Source organism: Artemia franciscana, chromosome 6 (genome assembly GCF_032884065.1).
Source record: "Artemia franciscana chromosome 6, ASM3288406v1, whole genome shotgun sequence".
Taxonomy (NCBI): Eukaryota; Metazoa; Arthropoda; class Branchiopoda; order Anostraca; family Artemiidae; genus Artemia; species Artemia franciscana.
Window position 1 is genome coordinate 27,680,332 of NC_088868.1, and position 23,489 is coordinate 27,703,820.

At 36.6% G+C, this 23,489-nt stretch overlaps 1 protein-coding gene across 1 annotated transcript; it reads left to right on the forward strand.

Moving 5' to 3' along the window:
* Positions 1-3,578: 3,578 nt before the first annotated feature.
* On the forward strand, positions 3,579-18,555 carry LOC136028269 (uncharacterized). The gene is made up of 2 exons (XM_065706004.1): positions 3,579-3,737; positions 16,310-18,555. Exons 1-2 carry the CDS (start codon positions 3,594-3,596, stop codon positions 18,515-18,517), a joined length of 2,352 nt encoding a protein of 783 aa, XP_065562076.1. The 5' UTR covers positions 3,579-3,593; the 3' UTR covers positions 18,518-18,555.
* Positions 18,556-23,489: the final 4,934 nt, after the last annotated feature.

Here is a 23,489-nt window from a genome sequence, read left to right on the forward strand (position 1 = left end):
ACTTCTTCAAAGTCAATATTTATTTCTGTAATTCCTACCCTGCCTGTTGTATTTATCTGTGTTAAGCATAGTTACCTTCGTCCCCCCTCTTCTTAACTCGTACTGGTATGTCATAGAAAGACATCTAAGATTTTCAAATTGTAGATTGAGATAAAGGTTCATTTGCACGAACAATTCTAGATCAATGGCTAATTTTCTGATGAACTACAAAAAAGTTATTATACACTTTTATATAATGATGGAAAAAAGACATGAAAACGTTCTAGTAATGATTTGTTCGAGCAAATACATGCGCAACTTTTAGCTAATAAGGTCAAACAGCAACAGTTTTTCCAACCTCAGGACAAGGTCGCCTAACCGGAGCTCTAATCTTAGGAGGGTTACGAGTGCAACATGGTTGGAAATGTTTCTATTACTCAGTATGACCCTGGTTTCCTGTGTCTAGATTGACTAAATTTCTTACATTAAATAAGTTTTGGCAAACACTGACTGACCCCATACAAGACAGGGGTATTTGACGATGAGGCCTACAGAGCACTGATAAGCCCAAATAAGACAATGGGTGTTGCACCCAAAGGGGCGCATTTTTTAAAGAGTTTGCAGAGATCTGCTAACTTTACAGGTCATAAAATTAATATGGGTGATGAAGGTGCAACCATTGGAGAAAATGTTACGTAGAATTACATAGTTAATATTTTTGTTTATTATAAAATTTTTAGTTTCTTCATTGATTCATTATTTGAATTCCCCTCCACAGCGTTACCCTACGTTAGTACGTCTTATTTTCCTTTGTAAAAAAAATATTGATGAATGTTAATGATGAAGGGTCCGTTCCATGATACAGTTATCATGAATGAAAATGATAAGAATGCTATTTCACATTACAAACAAAAACGTGGATGCAATTTTCCAAAGACGATCAATAAAAATGTCAATAAATTTCAATAAAAATGTTTCTAAAAATGTTACGTAATTTATATTTACTGAATACAGTTGGAAACAAAACGCCACATAAATAGACCATTGATGTCAAGATGCAACACATTATATTAGCCGCAAAAGTCTTGAGATTTCAGGGAGGAGGGAGATGTGAAAGACCCCAAAGACTCCCCCTAAATTAGTTTTTTTTTTCAGTATTCCCATAATCTCCATCTCTTTCAAGCTCCTCCTTTAATTTTGTCAGAATATCATGTTTAGCCATTTTGGGATGGTATTAATAACTAATTCATTATCGTTATTTGGAACTGTGACCAAAAACCAAATTTTGATGAAAACAACAAAATGGCCTTTAATAAAATTACTGCAAAATAAATATACTAGTGAGCGTACAAGAATACTACTTCTATGGTATAAACAAGAATGTGGGCGTAATTGATGCATAGACGATGAATAAAAGTGTCCCAGGAAGAGTTAGCGACAGTAATAAAAGGATTAAAAATAATAAGGCTTCAGGTGCTGATAGTATGGTACACGAGTTTCTTAAGTATGGTGGTTCTGAGAATAGGATTTTTGAGAATGGGGATGTACCTAAAGATTTTTGGAAAACCTTAATTAAACCGCTTTATAAGAAAGGTGATAAGAGTGAGAAGTGGTTAGTGCTATGTACGAGAATAACACTGCTGTGGTTAAGCCGGGAAATTGGGTAAAGAAAAGATTAATGTGGTGGTCTGGTTCACTTACCTTGGTAGTATTATTAGTAAAGATGGTGGGAGCAGTGAGGATGTTAAAAGTGGAATAGCCAAGGCTCATGGAGTTTTTTCACAGTTAAAAAAAAAGGAAAGTAAAAGATAAATCTGCAAACCAAGATTAAAATATTGGAAGCTACACCGATGACAATGGTCAAATATGGCCTCGAGGCATGGGCGCTCCAAAAAGTGGCTGAAGCTTTGGTAGATATTTTCCAGAGAAATTGCCTATGGATTGTTCTGGGCACACGGCTGACTGACTGTATTTCGAACAGTTAGCTGTTCGAAAAATATGGTTCAATCCCGATTTTTGGGGCTATAATGTAAGAAAGTTTGAGATGGTTATAGCATGTTCTGCGGATGAAGGATGACAGATTGCCGACGATTGTCGTTTTTCCAACTGTCTAGGGCTAAACGGAAAGTAGATCGTCCTCATCTGGGGTTGGAGGATGCCTTAAAGAAAGACTTAAAGGAAATGGGAACTTCCTGGGAGGGTGTAAAGAGGGAGACTTTGAATAGATTGGGATGGAGAAAGTGTGCGTAGCTGTGTCGGCCTCAGGTGCTTTGGTGCTGAGGTGAGTTATTTGTAGTAGTAGTAGTTAGTAGCAGTACTTCCAAAAATGCTACATAATAAAAATACTTAATATTTACTGAATATAGGTTGGAAACAAAACGCCGTGTATTTATACCAATGATATCAGAATGCAGCAAAATGTAGGAATCTTAATAGTATTTATGTTTCAGGGAGAAGAGGGAGGGCAAGACCCCGAAGCTTTCCTAAGAATATTAAGATTTTTATCAGTGGTCCCGTAATCTTTCTTAATTTCCATAAACTTGTCCTTTAATTTATCCAGGATATCATGTCTAGCCATTTTAGATGTGACATATATCTTCATACACTCCACATGTGTCACAGTTTGGGAATGTGGCCATTTTCCACTGGAGTAATGCTGATTTTGTCTTTGCATGGCCACATCTAAGACGAAATAGGCAAATAGAAAGGATGCGAGATGTGAGGTACATTTCTTTTGATGACTACTTATAATCATAAAGATCAAGGAGCTGAGTATGGGAAGAATGGAGCCAGGCCTCTTCTTCCTTCAAAATTTTTGAGCTGATTGAAGATAGAAATTCAGGACAGTAATAAGGGTTTGAGTGATCAGGTCTAGTTTTGAGGCTTGTTTTGCAGCCTGATCTGCTAATTTGTTTCCTGTTATGCCACAGTGAGCTGGAACCCATACGAATAGAACAAATATACCCTTTTTTGCAAGTTGAGTAACCAAATTTTCAATCTCAATGGCAACATATCTTGCTTGGTGTTGTTGGTGTGAGAGGTAATCCAGAGCTGAAAGTGAATCACTGCAGACAATATACTTGTGATGTTTTCTCAACGTTTGGCTTGATGTGGCTTAAAGTGAAAACTTAATTGCCATAAGCTCTGCAGAGAAAATTGTCAGGTTGGGGGGTAAACGGTAGGAAAGAGACAGGTTCTGGGAGGGTACAACTACTGCACAACTGCAATTTGTTTCTGTCTTTGAGCCATCTGTGTAAACTTGAATGTATTCTTGATATTCTGCCAAATTTCTCAGCTTGGTTTTAAAGTATAGTTGTTCCTGATAGTTCAGGCTTCTTATAAACTTGTTCTCACGCCTTGACTAGTTGAATTTTATTATGGTGGTCATTATGGCTTTTGTTGAACAGCAATTCTCGAAATCAAATTGCTATTATTAATTTTTTTTATAGTTTCCATTTTTTAAGTATTAATTTTTTTACAGTTTCTAATCCGCATGCGCTTTCCGTAAGTGTTAAAATTTTTCAATGCATGCAGATTTGTGTTTTCCTGCAAAATCACAAAAACGATCTTTGTGGTATTCGCAAATCCGCAACATTTTTTTCGCAATCCGCAGCATGTGGAACCACAGGGTAGATGGGTCTGCATTTTTGTACGGAATCCACAAAGCGCAGATTTTAACGGATTTCTTGTTAATAGTTACTTTCTATGAAGAAACAGATGAAAAGACCTTTCTTGGACCTCGCTTCAAGTTTTTAAAGGTATCAAAACTGTTTAACACTGAAAGCTTATCTGATTAAGCAGAATCAGAATAGTGGTTTTAGGGAAATGAAACTACTCAGGGATGGGTCTAAAGGCCAAAGTATGTCAGGGAAGGTATTTTGAAGTACCTAACTCCTCTCCCTCCCCCTCTAGAGGGTCCTGACCTTTAAAAATATGTGTGTTATAAAAGTGAAACCTTGCAAAATAGATCGGTAAAATTGTAGTTTAGTGACTTGGAAAGGGGTTAGACTTTACCATAATGGCACAATTCTAGTTTAGTGGGCTATCTTGAAAAGGGGTTAGGTTAGGAAAATGAAACTTTCAGGGATGGGTCTAAAGGCTAAAGTATGTAACAGGATGGTATTCTGAAGCACCTACTTCCACTCCCTGTCCCTCTAGAGAGTCCTGACCTTTGATGACCTTTAAAAATATGTGTTATAAAAGGAAACTTTGCAAAATATATCTTCTGCTTTAATGAAGTACAATAAAATTGTTTTCAGCTTCACAACTTTGCTCAATCCCAATTTATAAGGTTTTAAAGATATGCAAATACATTTCCTAAATTTTGAAAAAAAAATATTGATATAGGCTAGGCTAGCTCAAAATTCTACTCAAATAACAGGAATTGCATTTTCAGAACTAAAGGTGGAGAAAAAGCAACTGGTAACTGAAAATTGATGTAAAATGTTGCCTTAAATTGCAACTTAGAGCAATTGAAGGATTTTCAATCCTGTAGCATTGCTGAGCATTTCTTCAAAAATTGCCATGTGGATTGATTCAGAATAGTTTTGAATATCAAGTTGGTTTTATTGACTAGGGTTTGTGCTCTGGTCTGGGACTCCAAGGTGTCCTATTCCAGCCTCCATTCCTTATTGCTCTACTCCTTGTCAAGTAAGACTTTGAATTCTTTGATGGTCTTACTGGATACATCATGATTGCTCGAGGAGTTCCACAGTGATGCCATTCCCTCCTCTGAGTGTTGACCTTTATGAGCTTCTTAGAATGGCCCCTTGTCCACTGTGATGAATTGATGAAGAAGAGACCATGAATTGGATTGTTGTGAATCAATTTGTAAGTGTTAATCATGTCACCCCTTTTTCTTCTGTTAGTCACATTGCATAAGTTCAGAGTTTGCAGTCTCATTGGGTAAGGAAGATGTTGTCACCCATCTACTATCTTTATTGCTCTCCTCTGTACTTTCTTTATCATGTCCTTGTCCACTTCATAGAAGGAAGATACAATTGACATGCCAGTTTCTAGCCTTTGTCTGACAAGACTCTTGTATAGCTTGATGATTGTTTGTGGAGATCTAATCATGAATGTTCATTTAATTGTTCCTAAAGTGCAGTTTGTGCTAGCTACAATCTTTTCAGTGTGACTTCAAAACTTTAACTGGCAGTCAACTATGACACCCTAGTCTCTTTCTTCTGTAACTGCAACTAGGGGTTCCCTTTGACTAGTTATTTGGTTTTGCATGGTGTAAATATTTTTTTGATTTTTATTGCCAAAATGTAAAACTTTACATTTACTTGAATTAAATTCAAGTAGACATTGTCTAGCCCAGTCATCCAGCTTGTTGAGATTGGCTTGGATTGAGGCAGCCTCCACCCAAGATGATGCTGCCCGGATGAGCTTAGAATCATCTACATAGAGTGTGAGAAGGTTTTGGAGTATTTCAGGAGCATCATTGATATATATATTGAAAAGTGATGGCCCAAGCATGGCTCCTTGGCGAAATCTGCCAAGAACAGGTATAGGTGATAATAGCACATGTACTCCTTTATGATTAATAACAGCAACTCTTTGGGTTTGTTCTCCCAGGAAGTCTACAATCCATTCAATGATGTCTGAGTAGATACAACAAGCTTGAAGCTTTCTTTTCAGCCTTAGGTGTGCAACTTTGTTAAATGCTTTTGCTTGATCCAACAAAATCATGTCCACAGGTGTCCCTTTTCCCAGTAGTTTGGTGACTTCATTGCATGACTGTATTAGGTTTGTGTCTGTGGAATGGCCATTTCAGAAACCATGCTGATTTGGAGACATGATTTTGTATATCAAGTGCTAAGTTACTGCATTGTTTATGATTCCCTCAAGAATCTTTGAAGTTACTGATGCTTGACTTATTGGCCTATAATTTTCAGCTTTGTCTTTGGAGCCTTTCTTGTGTTACGGTATAACAGTAGCTTTTTTCCAGTCAGAGGGGACAGCTTTTTCCTCTAGTGATTTCTTGAAAATTTCTGCTAAAGGTGAGGATGAGTTCAGCAGTCTCTTTGAGTAGCCTTGGTTGTATACTGTCTGGTCCTTTCAACTTTTTCAGTTGTTTTTGGACATCTGACTCAAAAATGACAACCATTGGCATTGTTACATTGACAGGATATTCCCAGATATCTGGGATGTTTCTAGAGTTTTCTACAGTGTAGACTGAGGAATATTGTTTATTTAAGGTTTCTGCTATATCTGCATGATTGGTGATTTTGCCAGATGACATGGTTAGGTAGGGAATGGAATTTTGTCTTGGCTTTGCTGATGATACATAGTTCCAGAACTTCTTTGGATTAGTTTTAGTTTCTGTAGCAATGATATCTTCATGTTTTTTTTATAGAATATTGTGTAATCTTTCTCATTCTATTCCTTGCTTTTTTTAATTTATAGTATTGTTCTTGAGAATTGGTTCACCTGTATTTTGCCCAGTATCTGTTCATTTCCCATTTTATGGACTTTGTCAAGTAAGGTAGGGTGTGTGGTCTCTTGATATATGAGACAGTGGTACATGTCTCCTCATGCTTTAGCATTATTTCCTGGAAGAGATTTCAGCTGTCATTGCTTGACTTGTGCTCAAACAGTGCTTCCCAGTTGCCATTTTGCATTCTCCTTAGTTCCTTACAAATTTTCTCATAATCAATATATCTTTTGCAAATATGGTTGGAGGAGGGTGGTGACAGTTGGAGAGTTATTAAGAGACAAATGATCACTTGCACCAATTGGTGGTAAATGATCAATGCTTAGAATTTGATCTGGGTTGTCTGTGATTACCAGGTCAAGTAGCAAGGGTATTTGTCCATCTCTGAACCTTGTTGGTATTTCAACAGATCAGGCTCAGGTTGCAAAAGCTAATTGAGCTCTTGGACTCATTAAGCACCCTTTTGTAACCAGAAAGTCATGTGTGGTTACAAAACTTTATAAATCCCTTGTCTGTTCTCACCTTGAGTTTGGCTTGACTTTGGCCTTTTTCCCAAAATAAAATGGACACAGGAGCCCTTGAAAGTGTCCAAAGGAGAGCAACCAAACTGGTCAGTGGCTTAAATAAGCCCCTTACCAGGATCACCTAAGGTCTCTGAGACTTCCAACCCTCATGTATCAAAGATATAGAGGAGATGTGATCATGGCACACAAAATTTTCAAATCTGGTCACCTGAACCAGATCTCCATCCCCTCCCTGGCTAATAACACAAGAGGTCATAGTCTGAAGCTTCACCTGCCTGGATACTGGAGAAGGGAACGATGTGGCTTCTTTTCCATTCAGGTGGTCCCCCTCTGGAATAGCCTATCTGAGTCTACCATCCAAGCTGAGACTCCCCACTCCTTCAAGGCTGGAGTCAACGGGGACTGGGTGAGGGCTGAGTGGAGGCTGGACTGGGAAGCTAAGCCAATATAATTACATCACTCACCACCAGCAAGAACCTACAGGAGGATCTACCACCTTATCTTGCTGGCAAATGTGATTTAAGATATGACCCTCATGATACTGGGGGAAATACCCTAAGCCATCAACCCAGCTGACTTGAGGAAGGTTAAAATCCCCAATTATTAAAAGGTTCTTTGGCTTCTTATCTTGTAGCAACTGCAGGGCCCTAAAAAGTGCCAATTCAGACTCTATTAGATTTGGGCAACTTGGGCTCCAGTAAAAAGTGGCTAAAACTCGACTTTCTCAGGTTAGCACAACCTCTATAGCTAAATATTCAACCCAATCCAAAACTTTATTAAGAGAGCTTCTGCTTACCAATAAGGTTGCCTTCACATAGACTGCAGTTCCTCTGGTCAGGTCATCTTGTAAATTTGTAAATAGGAAATATCCAGCAATTCCAATGTGTGCATTGTCCAAGGGGCTATTTGTATTCTTTGGCTTAATTTCAGCTACACAAATGACATCATAATCATTTTTTGCTGCTATGATCTGTAACTCTTAGTTTGTTTGGCAAGTAGTCTATGTTTGTGCTCAGCACTTGGAGAAACTTAGAGTGATGACTTTTAATGTTTTTTACTAGATCACTTGGACTACTATCACTTATTTCACTAGCTGTTTGGGCATCTTCATAACTTGTGGATGCCTTATCTCTTTCCAAATCTGTACCTCTATTGTCACTAAAGTCTAAATATTTTGAACTATCAGATCTATTTACACTAGTGGGGAAGGGAAAACTCCCAACCCCACTCACTGCTGGTTTTTTGGGACAATGCAACCCTTATGGATAACAAGGTCTTTTTCACCATTCTGCAGCTGGTCCTTTAGTTCTTTCACAAGCTTTGCTCACTCCTCTCTGTCCTCCCTGATTTGGTACTGAATCATCCCCTATTTCAAAAAGGATATTCTAGGGATTTCCTTTTTTATCATCATGTTGGGGATGGTAAATATCACTGGCGCTATTCTTTGTGGGTATTGTCCAGCAATGATCTGGTTATCAATTTACATTTGTGAGATAAAATTCTGGAAGTTTATAGGAGATTAACAAAAATTTTTTGACAAAACAACATTTTACCTTAATTTTCAGTTACCAGTTGCTTTTTCTCAGCCTTTAGTTCTGAAAATGCAATTCTTGTTATTTGAGTAGAATTCTGAGCCATATCAATGTTTGTTTTTTTTCAAATTTAAGAAATGTATTTGCATATCTTTAAAACCTTATAAATTGGGATTGAGCAAAGTTGTGAAGCTGAAAACAAATTCTAGTTTAGTGACCTTTGGCAGGGCCATTTAGTGACCATCTCAGAAAGGGGCTAAGTTAGGAAAATGAAACTTTCAGGAATAGGTTCAGGGATGGGATGAATAATGTTAGTGCATACTAGTCCTAGTCTAATGGAGCATTCTTTCCTTACTGACATTCCTGCTATACTTTACCCCCCTCCCCCGTCCCTAATGTGCAAATAAATGAGTAAATATATGGCAGTTCATATTATTGACTTACTAATTAAGTGAACATACCACTTGATGCCTTTTTTATAAATCTAGTATTTCTTTAGTCTCTGAGGGATATCACGTCTAGAGGGATTAGCTGCTAAGATATGGTGCCAGAACCCCTTTGGATTCTGCTTTGTGTCAGCTGCAAATGCCTCCATGGTTTTCTATAATCTTCTGAGTCAAATTTTTTAGCCTGTTTCTCCATTTCTTGAAGATGTCGTTATGGTTGTCCCATCTGCACTTTACATGTTTGGTTCATTCTCTTTTCTTCTTCCTTTTAGCCCTTATGACTTCTTTGAACAAGAAGGGGAGGTTTTAGGCAGGGGCAACGAGTTTACCCATGTATGCTTATTTTTCTGTAGCTATGATTATTGTCTTAAATGCCTCCCAGCTTATTTCTATGTTACCACTGTCAACCAAACTCCCCATTTTGTCTTTGACAGGTCCTGCTGTATTAATTCATAATCTGTAAAGGATTTTTTCACTTTATTTTCCTTCTTGAAGTTCACCTCTATCTCAGTCAAGATACAAATGTGGTCACTGCTTCTACTTGCAAGGTGATAGGATATAGGAAGTCGAAATGGTTTGTTCTGGGTAATTTGCTACAACTAAGTCTAGTAAGGAGGTTTGTTGCTGTTGCCTGAGATATGCTGGTTGGTCAATAATCTGTGTTAATAGGTTGTCAGTGAGGGATTTAGTAGTGACACAGGAGGGTCTACTTTCAGAGGGGAATCCTATACCTTCAACCCACTTAACATTAGGCTTGCTAAAATCTTCAAACAAAAAAACTGTTGAATATTCATGGGTGTTCATCTTAGATATCTTCTTAGATACTGCTAGGTGTGATATATATTGATCAGGGACAGGCAGACTATGGTAAACAACACCTATTACAAATGATTCAGATCCAATGTAAAGTTTCAAACAAACATACTCAACCCAACTACTATAAGAATAATTAAAAGATTAAGGCAAAGTTGAGCTCTCAGTCCAGTTCTGCAATATATTGTTACTCCTCTTGAACACTCAGGTTTATTCAAATTGCTACACAGACTGAATCCAGGGATCTGGACTTGAGATTCTTCCAATTTTGACACTGAATTTTTAGGGTAAATTTTACAAACACTTATAATGTCTATATCAAGATCAAAATACACAGCTTTCAGTAAGCTGTGTGTTTTGGAGACTATGTAACCAGAACATACACAATAAGAATCACCACACAAAATTTACCAAGGCATGGAGTTAAGTCCTCTTACAGGCCACCCCGCCTATATTATCATGACCTCTATGCCTCAAATTATAGTCACTAGGGTAGATGTAGAAACATGCCTAAAAAAGTTGAACCTATAGTCTTTGTCAATGTTATCTGATGATTTACACCCAAGGCTTCTAAAAGTGTTGCATATTAAATCATCATGTCTACTCACTTACTTTTTGCAGATATTTCTTGATGAAAGGGTATTGCAATATTAACCTTGTAATCAACAGCCATAAAAATCCTGTAATGCAGAATTTTGATGGAAATTTAATTAAGTGTCATTTTACAGTAGGTCTCTGCAAATTGTGTTTCAACTTTAAGAAATTAATGCCTTAAAGATTTAATTCTGCACTTGTTCTCCAGTGAAGAGACAAACTTCAGGTTTTGTACATATAAATTGACCAGTTCCTATCAAACATTTGAGAATCAATGTTCTTTATATATATATATATATATATATATATATATATATATATATATATATATATATATATACTACCTGTTGGGGTGGCGCTTTGCGCCACCCCAACACCTAGTTGGTGGGGCGCTTCGCGGCCCCCCAAGCCCCCCCCCCCGCGCGTAAGTCGTTACGCGCCATTGTAGTTGTGTCCCTGTGTCCCACCTGTGAATAGAGATATATATATATATATATATATATATATATATATGTTCTTAACTACATAAAACATGCGAATTACAACATTCTTTGCTGTCCCATTGTCTGTGCATATAAATAGATTGTCAGGTTTACTGACTCTTGAACATGCAACATATAATTGTCCATGGGAAAAACAATCCATAGATTTGGGAAAAACAATCAGATCTATACCTCATTATTCTAATGATGTGTCCCTGTGTCCCGGTCGTCATTTTTATTCCCTGTGTCCCGGTTGTCATTTGTGTCCCGGTATCCCAGTTTGTAATTTCTCTTTGAGTGTCCCGGTCATCATCTATATTCCCTGTGTCCCGGTGTCCCAGTCGTCATTTGTGTCCCGGTCTGTAATTTCTATTTGAAGAATCCCTGTGTCCCGGTCGTCATTTATATATCCCGCCTGTGCCCCCGGCGTCCCTGTTGTAGTTGTGTCCCTGTGTCCCGGTCATCATTTATATTCCCTGTGTCCTGGTCGTGATTTGTGTCCGGGTGTCCCAGTCGTCATTTGTGTCCCGGTCTGTAATTTCTATTTGAACAATCCCTGTGTCCCGGTCGTCATTTATATATCCCGCCTTTGCCCCCGGCGTCCCTGTTGTAGTTGTGTCCCTGTGTCCCGGTCATCATTTATATTCCCTGTGTCCTGGTCGTGATTTGTGTCCGGGTGTCCCAGTCTGTAATTTCTCTTTGAGGTTCCTGGTCGTCATTTATATTCCCTGTGTCCCGGTGTCCCGGTATGTAATTTCATCAGTTTACAAACATGACGTCAGTCGGCAAACAACTTCATGACACATACAGCTCAATCCTTATAATGACGTCAGTCAACACACAAACATGACGTCACTCAACACACACACACACAGACAACTTATTTATATATATATATATATATATATATATATATATATATATATATATAGCAAAATCACTGAAAAATGAGGTGCTTGAGCTCACTTTCTATTTGTTACCTCAAGTCATATGTCTTCTGTATAAAGAAAGGATCCATCCCAAGCACAAAGCTGGAATGTCTCTAGCCTCCCTGTATTTTAAGAAAGACATATGTGCCATTAAAATATTATCTGGTGTGCAGGAACTTTGTTACCCTGCAAGTCTAACTAAATTTAAATGGTCCACTCTTGTACATTGGAGAGGAAGAAGCAATGTCATTCTGATCTACCAATTAATCAACTAATGAAAGTCAGTGTTGTTTCTTGTGTTAGTCCCAATTTAAGAACCAGAGGTCATTGGCTGAAACTTGTAAAGTAGTGTACCCAAACCTGAGTCTGCACTTAATTCATTTCCTCTATAGAGTTGCCAAGGATTGTAGTAAACTCTCTGGAGATAGAGTTACTGCTGACTCTGTTGATATTTTTAAGCAAAGGCTTGATAATGAGTGGTCTTTGATGGAGTGGAAACTTGACTGAGAATTTTTTGTGCCTTATCACTAAACAGCACTGAAACAACTTATTGATTATATATTCTTGAGCTTTACAAGGAACTCCAAACTACAATTTAAGGTAACAAACCTTGTGGCATAAAAGCAAAACTTCCAGAATGTTGGCCCACTATTGTAAAATTATTTATAATATTATTGGTTAACGTCAGAACTGCTTTCTATACAGTGTTAGAAAGAAATGTAGCTTTAAACTATTTGGTAGAAATCAAATAGAAAAATAAACAAATCTTCAATTTCCATTCAGTGCTTGTTCCAAATTTAATAATCACCATTGCTGCAACTGCTTTCAAATGTTTTAAGGCTGTTTCAGAATTTTGTACTGTTTCTTCTGGAGAGAGTACCCACTAAATAAGTACCTTGATTTATTTGCTAGCTAAAGGATGAGTAAGCAGTACTATGTTGTTTTCCATTTATAACTTTCTAAATAAGTCTATAGTTATTGCTACATCATAGTTGTGCTCCCAAAAACAAAACACTTTGAAAAATTAACAATTTTCAATTAGTGTTAACATTAGTGTATTTATAAATATCAGTTCTGAAAGCTCATTTTCTTTTGGGGAAACTGAAACTCAGCAAAACTAGCAAACTTTTGTATATAGCCAAATACGGCATACAGGAATTAGAGGGGGGAGGGGTCTGGGATGCAATTGCAATATTATCAATTATAACATCTGAGAAGACTTTTGAATTGGAACCAAATTATTAATTATCGTTTTCATTGCAAAGTAATCACCTCTGATAATTTATCTATACATAGATATTAGAGGAGGGGAGGGGTTGCTAAATCCTCTTAGAATGGTAGCAAATGTTATATTTTGTAAAAGCATCAAACTGGCTCACTTGTGTGGTACATTGTTGGCCTCTACTTTGAAACCATTAAATTACTTTTCAGCTCTGTTTTGACTCCATGATGAGAATTTGAGAGAACCTTTCCAGGAACATTTGAATAGTAAATTTGAGTTTAAAATTTGACAATATGGAAAAGAATTGGAATAATTTTAGATAAACAATTTATGAAGTTACTGATGGTGTCTTAGGAAAGAAAGTTAAGCTTTCGCCTATGTTTAATGGAGAGGAGAAGGGGCTTGTACCCGAATTATCTGAGTGATAGATCATAAAAAGAAAAGGAATGTAAAGAAAGTAGAGAAAGTATGGAAGTATGAACTAAGGAGGTGTTATTTGGAGGCCATGGACAAAATTGCAAATGATTTGGAAGATGCAGCTAGATTGTATAATAATAAAATATTGTACTGGCATGTTAATAAATTGAGAGGGAGTAGTCAATCTGGATTTGTCCCAGTTATCAAACAGTTCGTGTTAAACAACTGTAGTAAGGAGCGACCCGGCTCAATAGTAAACGAAACTCTAAAACACGGAATTTCGATACTAAAAGATATATAAAAAGAATCGGATTTTTATGCTGATTTTAAATATATAAGTTTCATCAAATTCAGTCTTTGTCATCAAAATTTACGAGCCTGAGAAAATTTACCTTATTTTAGAAAATAGGGGGAAACACCCCCTAAAAGTCATAGAATTAAAAGTAGTAATAGCAGTAATAGAAAAGTAAAATAGAGTCAAAAAGAATTAGTATGCAAAGTTCATTTGAATCATTTATGTGAGGAGAGCTAAAATCAGTTGAAGTATCAAGCTCTTATACAGAAACGTCTAATTTTGTATTTTTGGCCAGGAGACAGATCATGCATTTTTTTTTTTTTCAGGGGTCATTGTATTGACCCAGTGGTCCTAGGATGTCGCGAGAGGGCTCGTTCTGGCGGAAATAAAAATTTTAGTGCATTTTATTAACCAAAAAATTGGAGGGCACCTAGGCCTCCTCCCACTCTCATTTTTTTCTAAAGTCGCCGGATCAAAATTTGAGATAGCCCTTTTGTACAGCAGAGCAAAAAAACCTAATAATTATGTCTTTCGGGATGACTTAATCCCCCGCTTGATTTTTTTTGCGTTGAGGGGGGGGAGGGTTACGTGTGAGGATCTTTCCATGAAAGAATTTATCATGAGGGAAGAAATTTTCCATGAATGGGCCACATGATTTTCTAGCCTTGTAAAAAAAAGAGAGAAAAAATTCAGCTGGAAGTAAGGAGCAGCATTAAAACCTAAAACGAACAGAAATTAATACGTATATAAGGGGGTTCGTCTCCTCCACAATACCTTGCTCTTTATGCTCAAGTATTTTTAGTAATTTCAACTATTTATTTGTGGCCTTTCTGATTCAGGGGTCATTCTTGAAGAATTGGGTCAAAATTCAAGCTTTAGTGTAAAGAGCAGGGTATTGACAAGGGGGCGAACCCCCTCATATATATAATAAAAATACACAAATATAGAAGTTTGTTATGTAAGTTGATTCGTAAGTTATGTATATTTATTACTAATAAAAACGTTTGTAAAAAATAAAAAGTTCTAGTTGCCTTTTTAAGTAACCAAAAATTGGTGGGCAACTAGGCCTCCTCCCCCTACTCCTTTTTTTATTAAAATCATCTGATCAAAACTGAGAAAGCCATTTAGCCAAAAAAAAAAAAAAATGCAAATTTCGTTTTAATTATTCATGTACGGTGATCCGAAATCAAAACATGCATTAATTCAAAAACGTTCAGAAATTCAATAAAAAACAAGTTTGTTTTTTAACTGCAAGTAAGGAGTGACATTAAAACTTAAAAGGAACTGAAATTATTCCATATATGAAAGGGTTGTCCCCTTCTCAACGCCTCACTCTTTACGCTAAAATTTTTTATTGTTTTAAAAAGTAAAGTTGTGAGAAAGAGTCAAACTATAGCATAAAGAGCGGGATGTTGAGGAGGGGACACCCCCTTTCATATACGGAACAATTTCTGTTCATTTTAAGTTTTAATGTCACTCCTTACTTGAATTTAAAAAATAAACTTGTTTTTTTTAATTAAAAGCTAAAAAGAATGGACAGATGACACTACTAATTATATACTACATCAGATTCACTAGTATGGTTGTAATGCTTATGAAATGCATAATTGCTGACTCTTACCTAACCCTTTTTGAATGCAACCTAACTTCTTCATTCTGCTCTGCATGGCTCCAAGAGAGGACTTATGAGCAAGTTGTGACCGAATTCATCTGTCACAATTTTGTATTTGTTTCATTTCCAAATCAGGTAGACTTTCGAAGTCTGTATTTTTGTTTGTAAGAATTTGCTGCACTTGTAAATGATAAAAGAAACTTATTTTGTTAAAGAGATTAAAAAACTATCTTTCTGCAATTGAAGCTTGGTCTCCTGGTGCTTGAAAAATAAAGCTTGAAGTGGTAGTTCATTATAAGCAATCAGCAAAGCTCCAGCTGGGAAAAATAAATTTAAGTTCTCAGCAAAGATAGTTAAATGGTTCTGAATAGGAGTTTAGGAATTGTTTACATATAAGTTGAATAGTATTAGGCCAAGAATGGTGCCCCTTAGAACACCACTAAGTCCAAGAATCAGACCATGGTTGTTGATGTTGTTGCCAAAACGAAAAAACATTGACAACATTTAGAAAGCAAGCCTTCAGGATGTTATCCTGTGGTGTGAAGGCTTCTTATTGTAGCGTTGTGATGTATCTAAATATTTGTACTAATCCAGACTTTTGGGAATAAATCAACAATGTCAATAATAGTGAAAATTCTAGTCCTAGTTGAAGACCCCAAAATATTAAGAAGCCTGCCATCCCCGTCTTAATTTAAAGTATGACCCCAAATTATTCTAGGCCCTGACTGACGAAAAAAAAATTCTATACTGTTATCCTTAACCCCCATAGCAATAGCAAGTAAGTTGTGCTTTTATTTCATGAATTGCTCACTATCTTTCATTTTATTGAAACCCCCGTCAAATTCAAAATTTGCTTAATTCTTAACAATATTTCCTGACTGTCCGTGAAAAGCTCCAATCTCATTTAAAAGTTTCTTAATCCTTAAAAATGTTTCCTGACTGGGCCTGAGAAACTCTTGTCCTATTTAAAAGTTGTTGAAGTAGGATTTTTTTTTCTTTTCATTAAAAAATATTTATCTTTGTAGATGGTAGTTACACGTAGGAGAAATGATTCTGAAGTGTCAATTGCTGATGACCTTAGTACAGAAACACCCATACGTCGTTCCACAAGACTGCGAGGTAGTCAAAATGTAACAGAAGCTCCTAATAAAGTTGAGGTTTCAGGATCAGAGAGTAGTTCATCACAAAGTAAGGTTACAAGAGGAAGAATATCTAGAAACAGAAATGATAGTGAAATGGAATCAGAAAATAACTCTTCAGCAGATGGGAACCAAAAAACAGAAAAAAGAATAACTCGAAGTAAGGTTGATGGCAAAACTGAAAATGAACCAAAACAATTTCCAGCAAAAGAAGCAGTGCGAAGCAAGTCGGTGTTAAGCAATGATACTCCAAGTAAGCGCCGGCGAACTACTTCAACCCAATCACTTGATGAGTCATCTACAGGAAAGTTAGCAACACCTGTGACTAGAAGATCCAGTCGTAGATTAGCTAGTGTTGATTTAGGCTTGGATAGTGGTGTAGGTGGAATAGAAACACCTCGATTAAGAGGAAGGTCTTTGAAAGTTTCAGCAGAGCCTGATCTTGAAGTCTTGTCAGAAGAAGTTCGACCAGTTGCTATTGTTCAGGAGACAATTAAAGAGGTTTCCGAGATTGAGTTAATAGCAAGTGCAAGCAGCAATGACTTGTCCAAAAATGAGCCAGAAAGAATAAGTGGTGGTGAATCACAGTCTGTGAAAGGGGAGGAATTGATTACTACTAATACAAAAGGATTCGAAATGGTGGAAGAAATCCATGAAGATAAAGCAGATGAAAGTTCAGGAATTGGAAAGCCAAAATATAAAAGTCAGCTTAAAAACGTTGCTGAAGCCATTCCAGAAATTGTGTCATCTGTCAAATGTATGGTTGAAAAACATGTAATCACTACAACTGATAAACCAGATATTGGTTCTTGTGATGATGAAAAAGTTACTGAGGATACGTATATGGAAGAACAAGAAGTAAATTTGACTGGCTTTTCTCTGAGTGTTGATGAAAATGAAAGATTAAATTTAGAAGAGAAAGGGACAGAAAATGAAGTACAGTGTCTAAAAGGTGAGGTGCTGAACCCTCCTAGCACTGAAGGATTTGATATAGCAGAAGAAAATAATAAAAAAAGTGCAGATGGAAGTCTAAAAATTGAAAAAACAAGAGAAAAAAGTCAGCTTAAAGAGATTGGTGTTCCAGAAATTATATTTTCTGACAAATTAGTGATAGAAAAATATACAATCACAACAACTGATAAACTAGAAAAAGCTTTTAGTGATGATAGAAAAGTCAATGAGGATTCACACATGGAAGAAAAAGAAGCAAATTTGTCTGGCTTTTCTCTTAGTGCTGATGAAAATGAAAAATTAAATCTTGAAGAGAAAGGGACGAAAAATAAAGCACAACAAGTAAAATGTGCAGAGTTGAATTCTACTATTGCAAAAAGACATGAAATGACAGAAGAAAATTGTAAAAACAAAGCAGATGAAAGTCCAGAAACTGAAAAGACAAGAGAAAACGATAAAATTAAAACAAACAATGAAGCAATTCCGGAAATTAGGTCATCTGTAGAATTATTGGTTGCAAAACATATAATCACAACAACTGGTAAACCAGAAATACGTTTTTGTAGTGACACAAAAGTTGGTGAGGATGCATATATGGAAGAAAAAGAAGCAAATTTGTCTGTCTCTACTCGTAGCGTTGATGAAAGTGAAAAATCAAATTTTGAAGAAAAAGAGAAGGAGAATCTTCATAATACTGAAAATCAAGTGATGACGTGTAAAGTAGTTGATGAACCTGTTTCCAAGCTTGGTAGTACTACTGGTAATTGTATACGTTTTGTTGCACCCCTTATAGTCCCGCGTGGGAAAAACGTTTCTGGGCGATTTTGGCGTGAACCAAAAGAAAGATTTAAAAATAATTGCAAGGACAAGGGATTAAAGTCATCAAGAGAACAATATGAAAAGAATAAAATCGAGAGATTAAGGATAAAGCTTTTGGAAGATAGGAAAAAGGAAGAAAAGCGAATTAAAATTGAAGAGTTGAGGAAAAGACAGCAGTTAAATAGTCAAAGGAAGGAAATTAATGATAGAAGAGGAGAGACTGTCCAAGCGATTAAGAATACGTTGAAATTGAAAACACTGTCAAAAAAGCAGAGAAGAATGTACCAAAAGAGGGATACGACAGGAGTGGCCAAGTCGAACTGATTTTATATAAATTTGAATTATACAGATTTGGCCTCAAATGTTTTAGTCAAAATTTTGTATTATAGGTATGGCGTGCACATGTCGAACCTTGTGAGAGGGTTATATTATATTTCCAAAAAAGGGGGATGGAAAATTTGAAAAAAAAATCAATTTTCATGCCATGATTTATTTTGTTATTGTCGAAGAACTCATATACCTTACCCCCTTGCCTCTCTGTATGTAAGTATGATACTAAGCAGCCAGGCCAAAATTTAGGGTATTGAGGTACCCATTCTTGAACAACCATAAAATTGGGTCAAAAATTTTCCGTGTTTTCTTAGAATATTTGCGTTGGCTCCAAAACTTTCACCCCTAGTAAGTAAAGAGGCAATACTTGCATGTATAGCATAGAACTAAGGACCCAATGGACTCATGGAGCTTCAGAATGGTTCAAAGGATCCACTCTTGAAGTTTTCTAGACCTGGAAACAGAGTCGTATCCAGGATTTTTTCGGGGGGGATTTTGTTGGGGGAGTCATAGAGCTAAGGTAGTCATAGATGAGTGTAAACTTTTAAAAAAAGGGTTTCTTGATTGTAAGGAAAGAGCAGCATTAGAATTTGAACTAACCAAAAATTTTACTGTCTTTGAGGAGGGATGCCGCCCCCTCAATGCCTCTCTTGACGCTAAAGCTTAACTAGTGTTTTACTGATAGCATTTTAGAGTGTAGAGAGTATAACCAGTTGGTTTCTGTAGGTGTTGTATTCGAAGATGGCTTTTTAAAACACTTAAACCAAAAGTTTAATTGTTCAAAGCTAAACAAAATATTCCATTCCATATCCTTTCTATACTTTCCATTCCTTTTCATACCAATACCTTTCCATTCCTTTTCATACCAATACCTTTCCATTCCTTTTCATACCAATACCTTTCCATTCTCGAGGCGTTATATAAAAAATATTTGTTATCCCACTCCTTGTCTATTAGAGCATTTGACCTTGAATTATTGGTGGAAAAAAAAAATCAAGCTTCAGCGTAAAGAGTGGGGACACTCATATACTCCTACTACTACTTGCAACTCACTGTAGCACCAAACAGTCTTATTTCAACACATCTACGTACGTTCCTCCTCCATCCCAATCTATTGGAAGCATCCATCTTTAACCCTTCTTGCGGGCTAGTTTCCAATCTTTGAAGCCGTTCTTAATATCTTACTTTGATTTAATATACAACGAGGGAAGCTCCCGCCCCGGCTGCCTTTAGCCTTTGTTCTAAAGCTTAACTGTTTCATAAAGATGATTCAAAAATAAAAATTGCCCTCAAAAACATGACCCCTTGCGATGCCTTGAAGAGGAGTTCGTAGTGCGAAAATTATTTTTCAGGGCCCGGATTGTAGGAGAAGATCTGTTAGAAAAAATATTGCTCTTGTGAAATGTCAACTTATTTCTTCCACCTTTGTGCAGTTCAGTATATTATGTGATATTTATCGTAAAAACAAACACCGCGCTATTGATTAAGAATTGAACATATTATCAAATTAAATAGATTTGCATAAAATTTTGTCTTCGATGACATTCAATTTTCAACGCCTAGTTGCATTAAAGTTAATTTTAAACTTTAGTGTAAGAAAATTTAAACGGTATATGACCTACAAAACCTTAGCCGTTTTTTTTTTTTTTTTTTTTTTTTTTTTTTTTTTTTTTTTTTTTTTTTTTTTTTTTTTTTTTTGCAGAATCGTCACTGCAAAAAAACGAAAGAAAACAGCGCCAGAGAATTGTCAGATAATCGTTACAGGCAGTCCGTCGGTCATCTGAAGAACGCGCCCTAGCCATCTCTACATTTCTTTCATTATAGCCCTAGAAAGCGGGATTCAACCGCACTTTTCGTGCATCCAACCGTTTGAAATACGTTCAGTCAGCTGGCATTGTACATATCTTGCTTTGTATTCTTACTTTATCTTACTTTTGGTATTGTACATATCTTACATTGTGCATAAAATCTTACCTCCGATTCCCTGCAATTTTCAACGCCTAGGTGCATTAAAGTTAGTTTTTAAAACCATTTTTGAACTTTAGAATAAAAAACTTCTTCTTTTTTTCGGCCGTTAGTGGACATTCTTTTGCCCGTTAAATATTTTAGAAAGAAAACTTTCTCAGGTGAGTGTTGATATGCTGATACAATTAAATTTTATTTTGCTAGAAAGTAGAAGGTCATACAGATCCCTTACATAGATCAATCAAAAAGAGCGAAAAAATTGTGGAAAATGGTAGAAAATCTCTAAAATTTTGGTTTCTCGCGGAAAAGGATATTTCACTCTCATGTCGCTGTGGGTTTGCTTCCCTTTCATCCAGTGACGTAATTTCGTCAAATCCTGGGCGGAGGCAAAGTTGGAGCCAATTTTCCCAAATCAAGTGAAAATCACAGTGAAAACTGAAAAATGAGTATATAGTACCATAACGGTAAAGTTAAAGACAAATTACCTGTTTCTGTGGATGCTTCAATCTTGTAAGTTTATCTCAGTTTTGACGATACTGAATTTCAGCTGGGAGGGGGGACAAATCGAGGTCTTGGAGTTGCCGTTGCAGCTCATTAACACTAAATCATTTATTCGCTCCTGGCCTTTAGTCAATCTGACCTTCCTTACTAACTGAGGTCAGTGCTGACCCCCCCCCCCACGTACCAAAGAAGTGACGACAGCTATGAAACAGTTGAAAAATGGACGTGCGCCTGGAGTTGATGGGATCACAGAGATGCTGAAGACAAAACTTCTAGCCCGTATAACTGTTTGGACTGCTCTCCTAGCGGTCGCCTGGAATAACAAATTAGTCCCAAAACATTGGACCTGGGGCAAAGTGGTCAAACTCTTCAAGAAAGGTGATGCACTAATCTGTGACAGCCGGAGGGGCATCAAATTTCAACCAGGTAGGTTTTGTTCCGATCTTGTTTTCATTCTTAGACTAAGGGTTGAAGAGCTCAAGGAATGGGACAAAAAATATACAAGCTTCATTGATTTTGAAAAGGAGTTCGATTCCGTTGATCCAAAGATTTTATGGAATATCCTGAATTATTAAGGATTATCTGATAAACTGGTCAAAATGAAAATCGCACTCTATGAAGATAGTGAATATTGTGTGCCCACAGAAAATGGGGATACGCCTTTCTTAAAGATAATGTCTGGTGTCAAACAGGGATATTTGCCTTCCCCATTCTTATTTGCTATTGTTATGGATTACACTCTAAGGCTTTCTTCAGATTCTGGAGTGATGTTTCGCAGTCCATAGATCTCTTACCTGGACTTTTAGGACGTCAAGACGTCGGACTTTAAGGCGTCGGACGTCGGACGTCTGGACTTTAAGACGTCGTTCTTCTCGAAGAAGCGAAACAGTGACTGCAGCTGCGATTCGATGTCCCAGATGAAAAGGCCGGAAAAGAGGGGATTACACTGACTGTCAGCAAGGACGACGGCAGAAAATTTAACAGGGGGGAGGGGACAGACGCCAAAATAGCAGTGGTGGTTGGGTGACAGGGAATATATTTCAGGATATTTTTTCGTAGGAATAAGTTTATTTTCAAATTCTTTTAGCAAAAAACTCTTAAATAACAAGATCAATTAAGTTGCATGCAAAATGAAACAAAATACAGTAAATTTTAAACAACAAGGATTCCTAGCAAAGGGATCAATTTATTTAACCAATAATATATTTGATTATTATGCTTTTCATCTTAAAAGAAAGTCAAACCAAAATTATAGAAATATTTATTGCTTTTGTAGATTATAACAGATGTACGCGTGTCTTTATGCAACTTCCTACGCCTTAGAATAGTTTACAGGAAGGGTAGAGATACTCAAGAATCATCCTGCCTGCACAGATACCACATTTTGATTTTATACCGGCCGTGTAAAATGTACCCCTTTCATAGCGGGACAGTTTTTCCCCTTGAACTTAAATCCCTTATATATTCAGACATTAAAAAAATAGAATAGCGAAAAAAAAAAAATTTAAACTTACTATCCAGCTGTCAAATTGACCATTTTATTTTTTATTTTCCTATTCACCAAAACTAAAAATGGAATTCTCATGAAAATTGCTACATCGGCAGTATTGGCTTTTTATGCTGATTCTAAATATGTCAAATTCTTTCAGTTTATTGTTACTCACCCGAAACTGAAATCCGAGAAAGTTTACCTGATTTTTGAAAAAAGGGGAAAGCCCCCAAAACAGCAAGCGATCCCTTTATCAGATACATCATATCAGAGAACCCTACCGTAGAGGTTTCTAGCTCCCATCTTCAAAATGTGGAATCTCGCATTTTTTTTTTTTTTTCAGAAGAGACATTGTTGATGCATGTTATTTGTTTTATTTTTCCCCAGGGGTGATCGTATCAAACCGAAGGTCCGATAATTCCTTCGACTTGTCCCGAACCGAAGGTCCGATTCTCCCTCCGATAATTCGGAGGGAGATCATTCAAACGTGAATTTAAGGCTCTTTTTAAGTGACCGTACAGATTGGGGCACGGGAATGTTTTGTTTTCTGCTATTTCAGGCAACCAAACTACGACTTTATCCCGAAGAAGAAAGTATCAATAACTATATTTTAGGCTTCCAATGGCAAAAGAAGTTAATTGCCCAGTGTAAATTTTCGCCAGAATTGAATTGTCCAGAGGATATTTCTGTGGGGAGGGGGATTTTTCCATGGAAGTGAAGCCAGGTATCCTGACCTTATTTAAAAAACGATCAGAAATTAAATATAAAAAAACAAGTTCTTTCAGCAGAAAGTAATGAACAACATTAAAACTTAAAACGAACAGAAATCATTGCGTATATGAGAGGGGTTGTCCCATCCTCAACATCTCGCTCTTTACGCTAAAGTTTACATTTTGTCTCAATTATTTGAAAGCAACTTTTGAAACACGAGGTTCGTTTAATTAGAACAATAAGTAACTTTTTTTAAAGTGCCAAAAAACTGTAGCGTGAAGAGCGAGGTGTTGAGGAGGA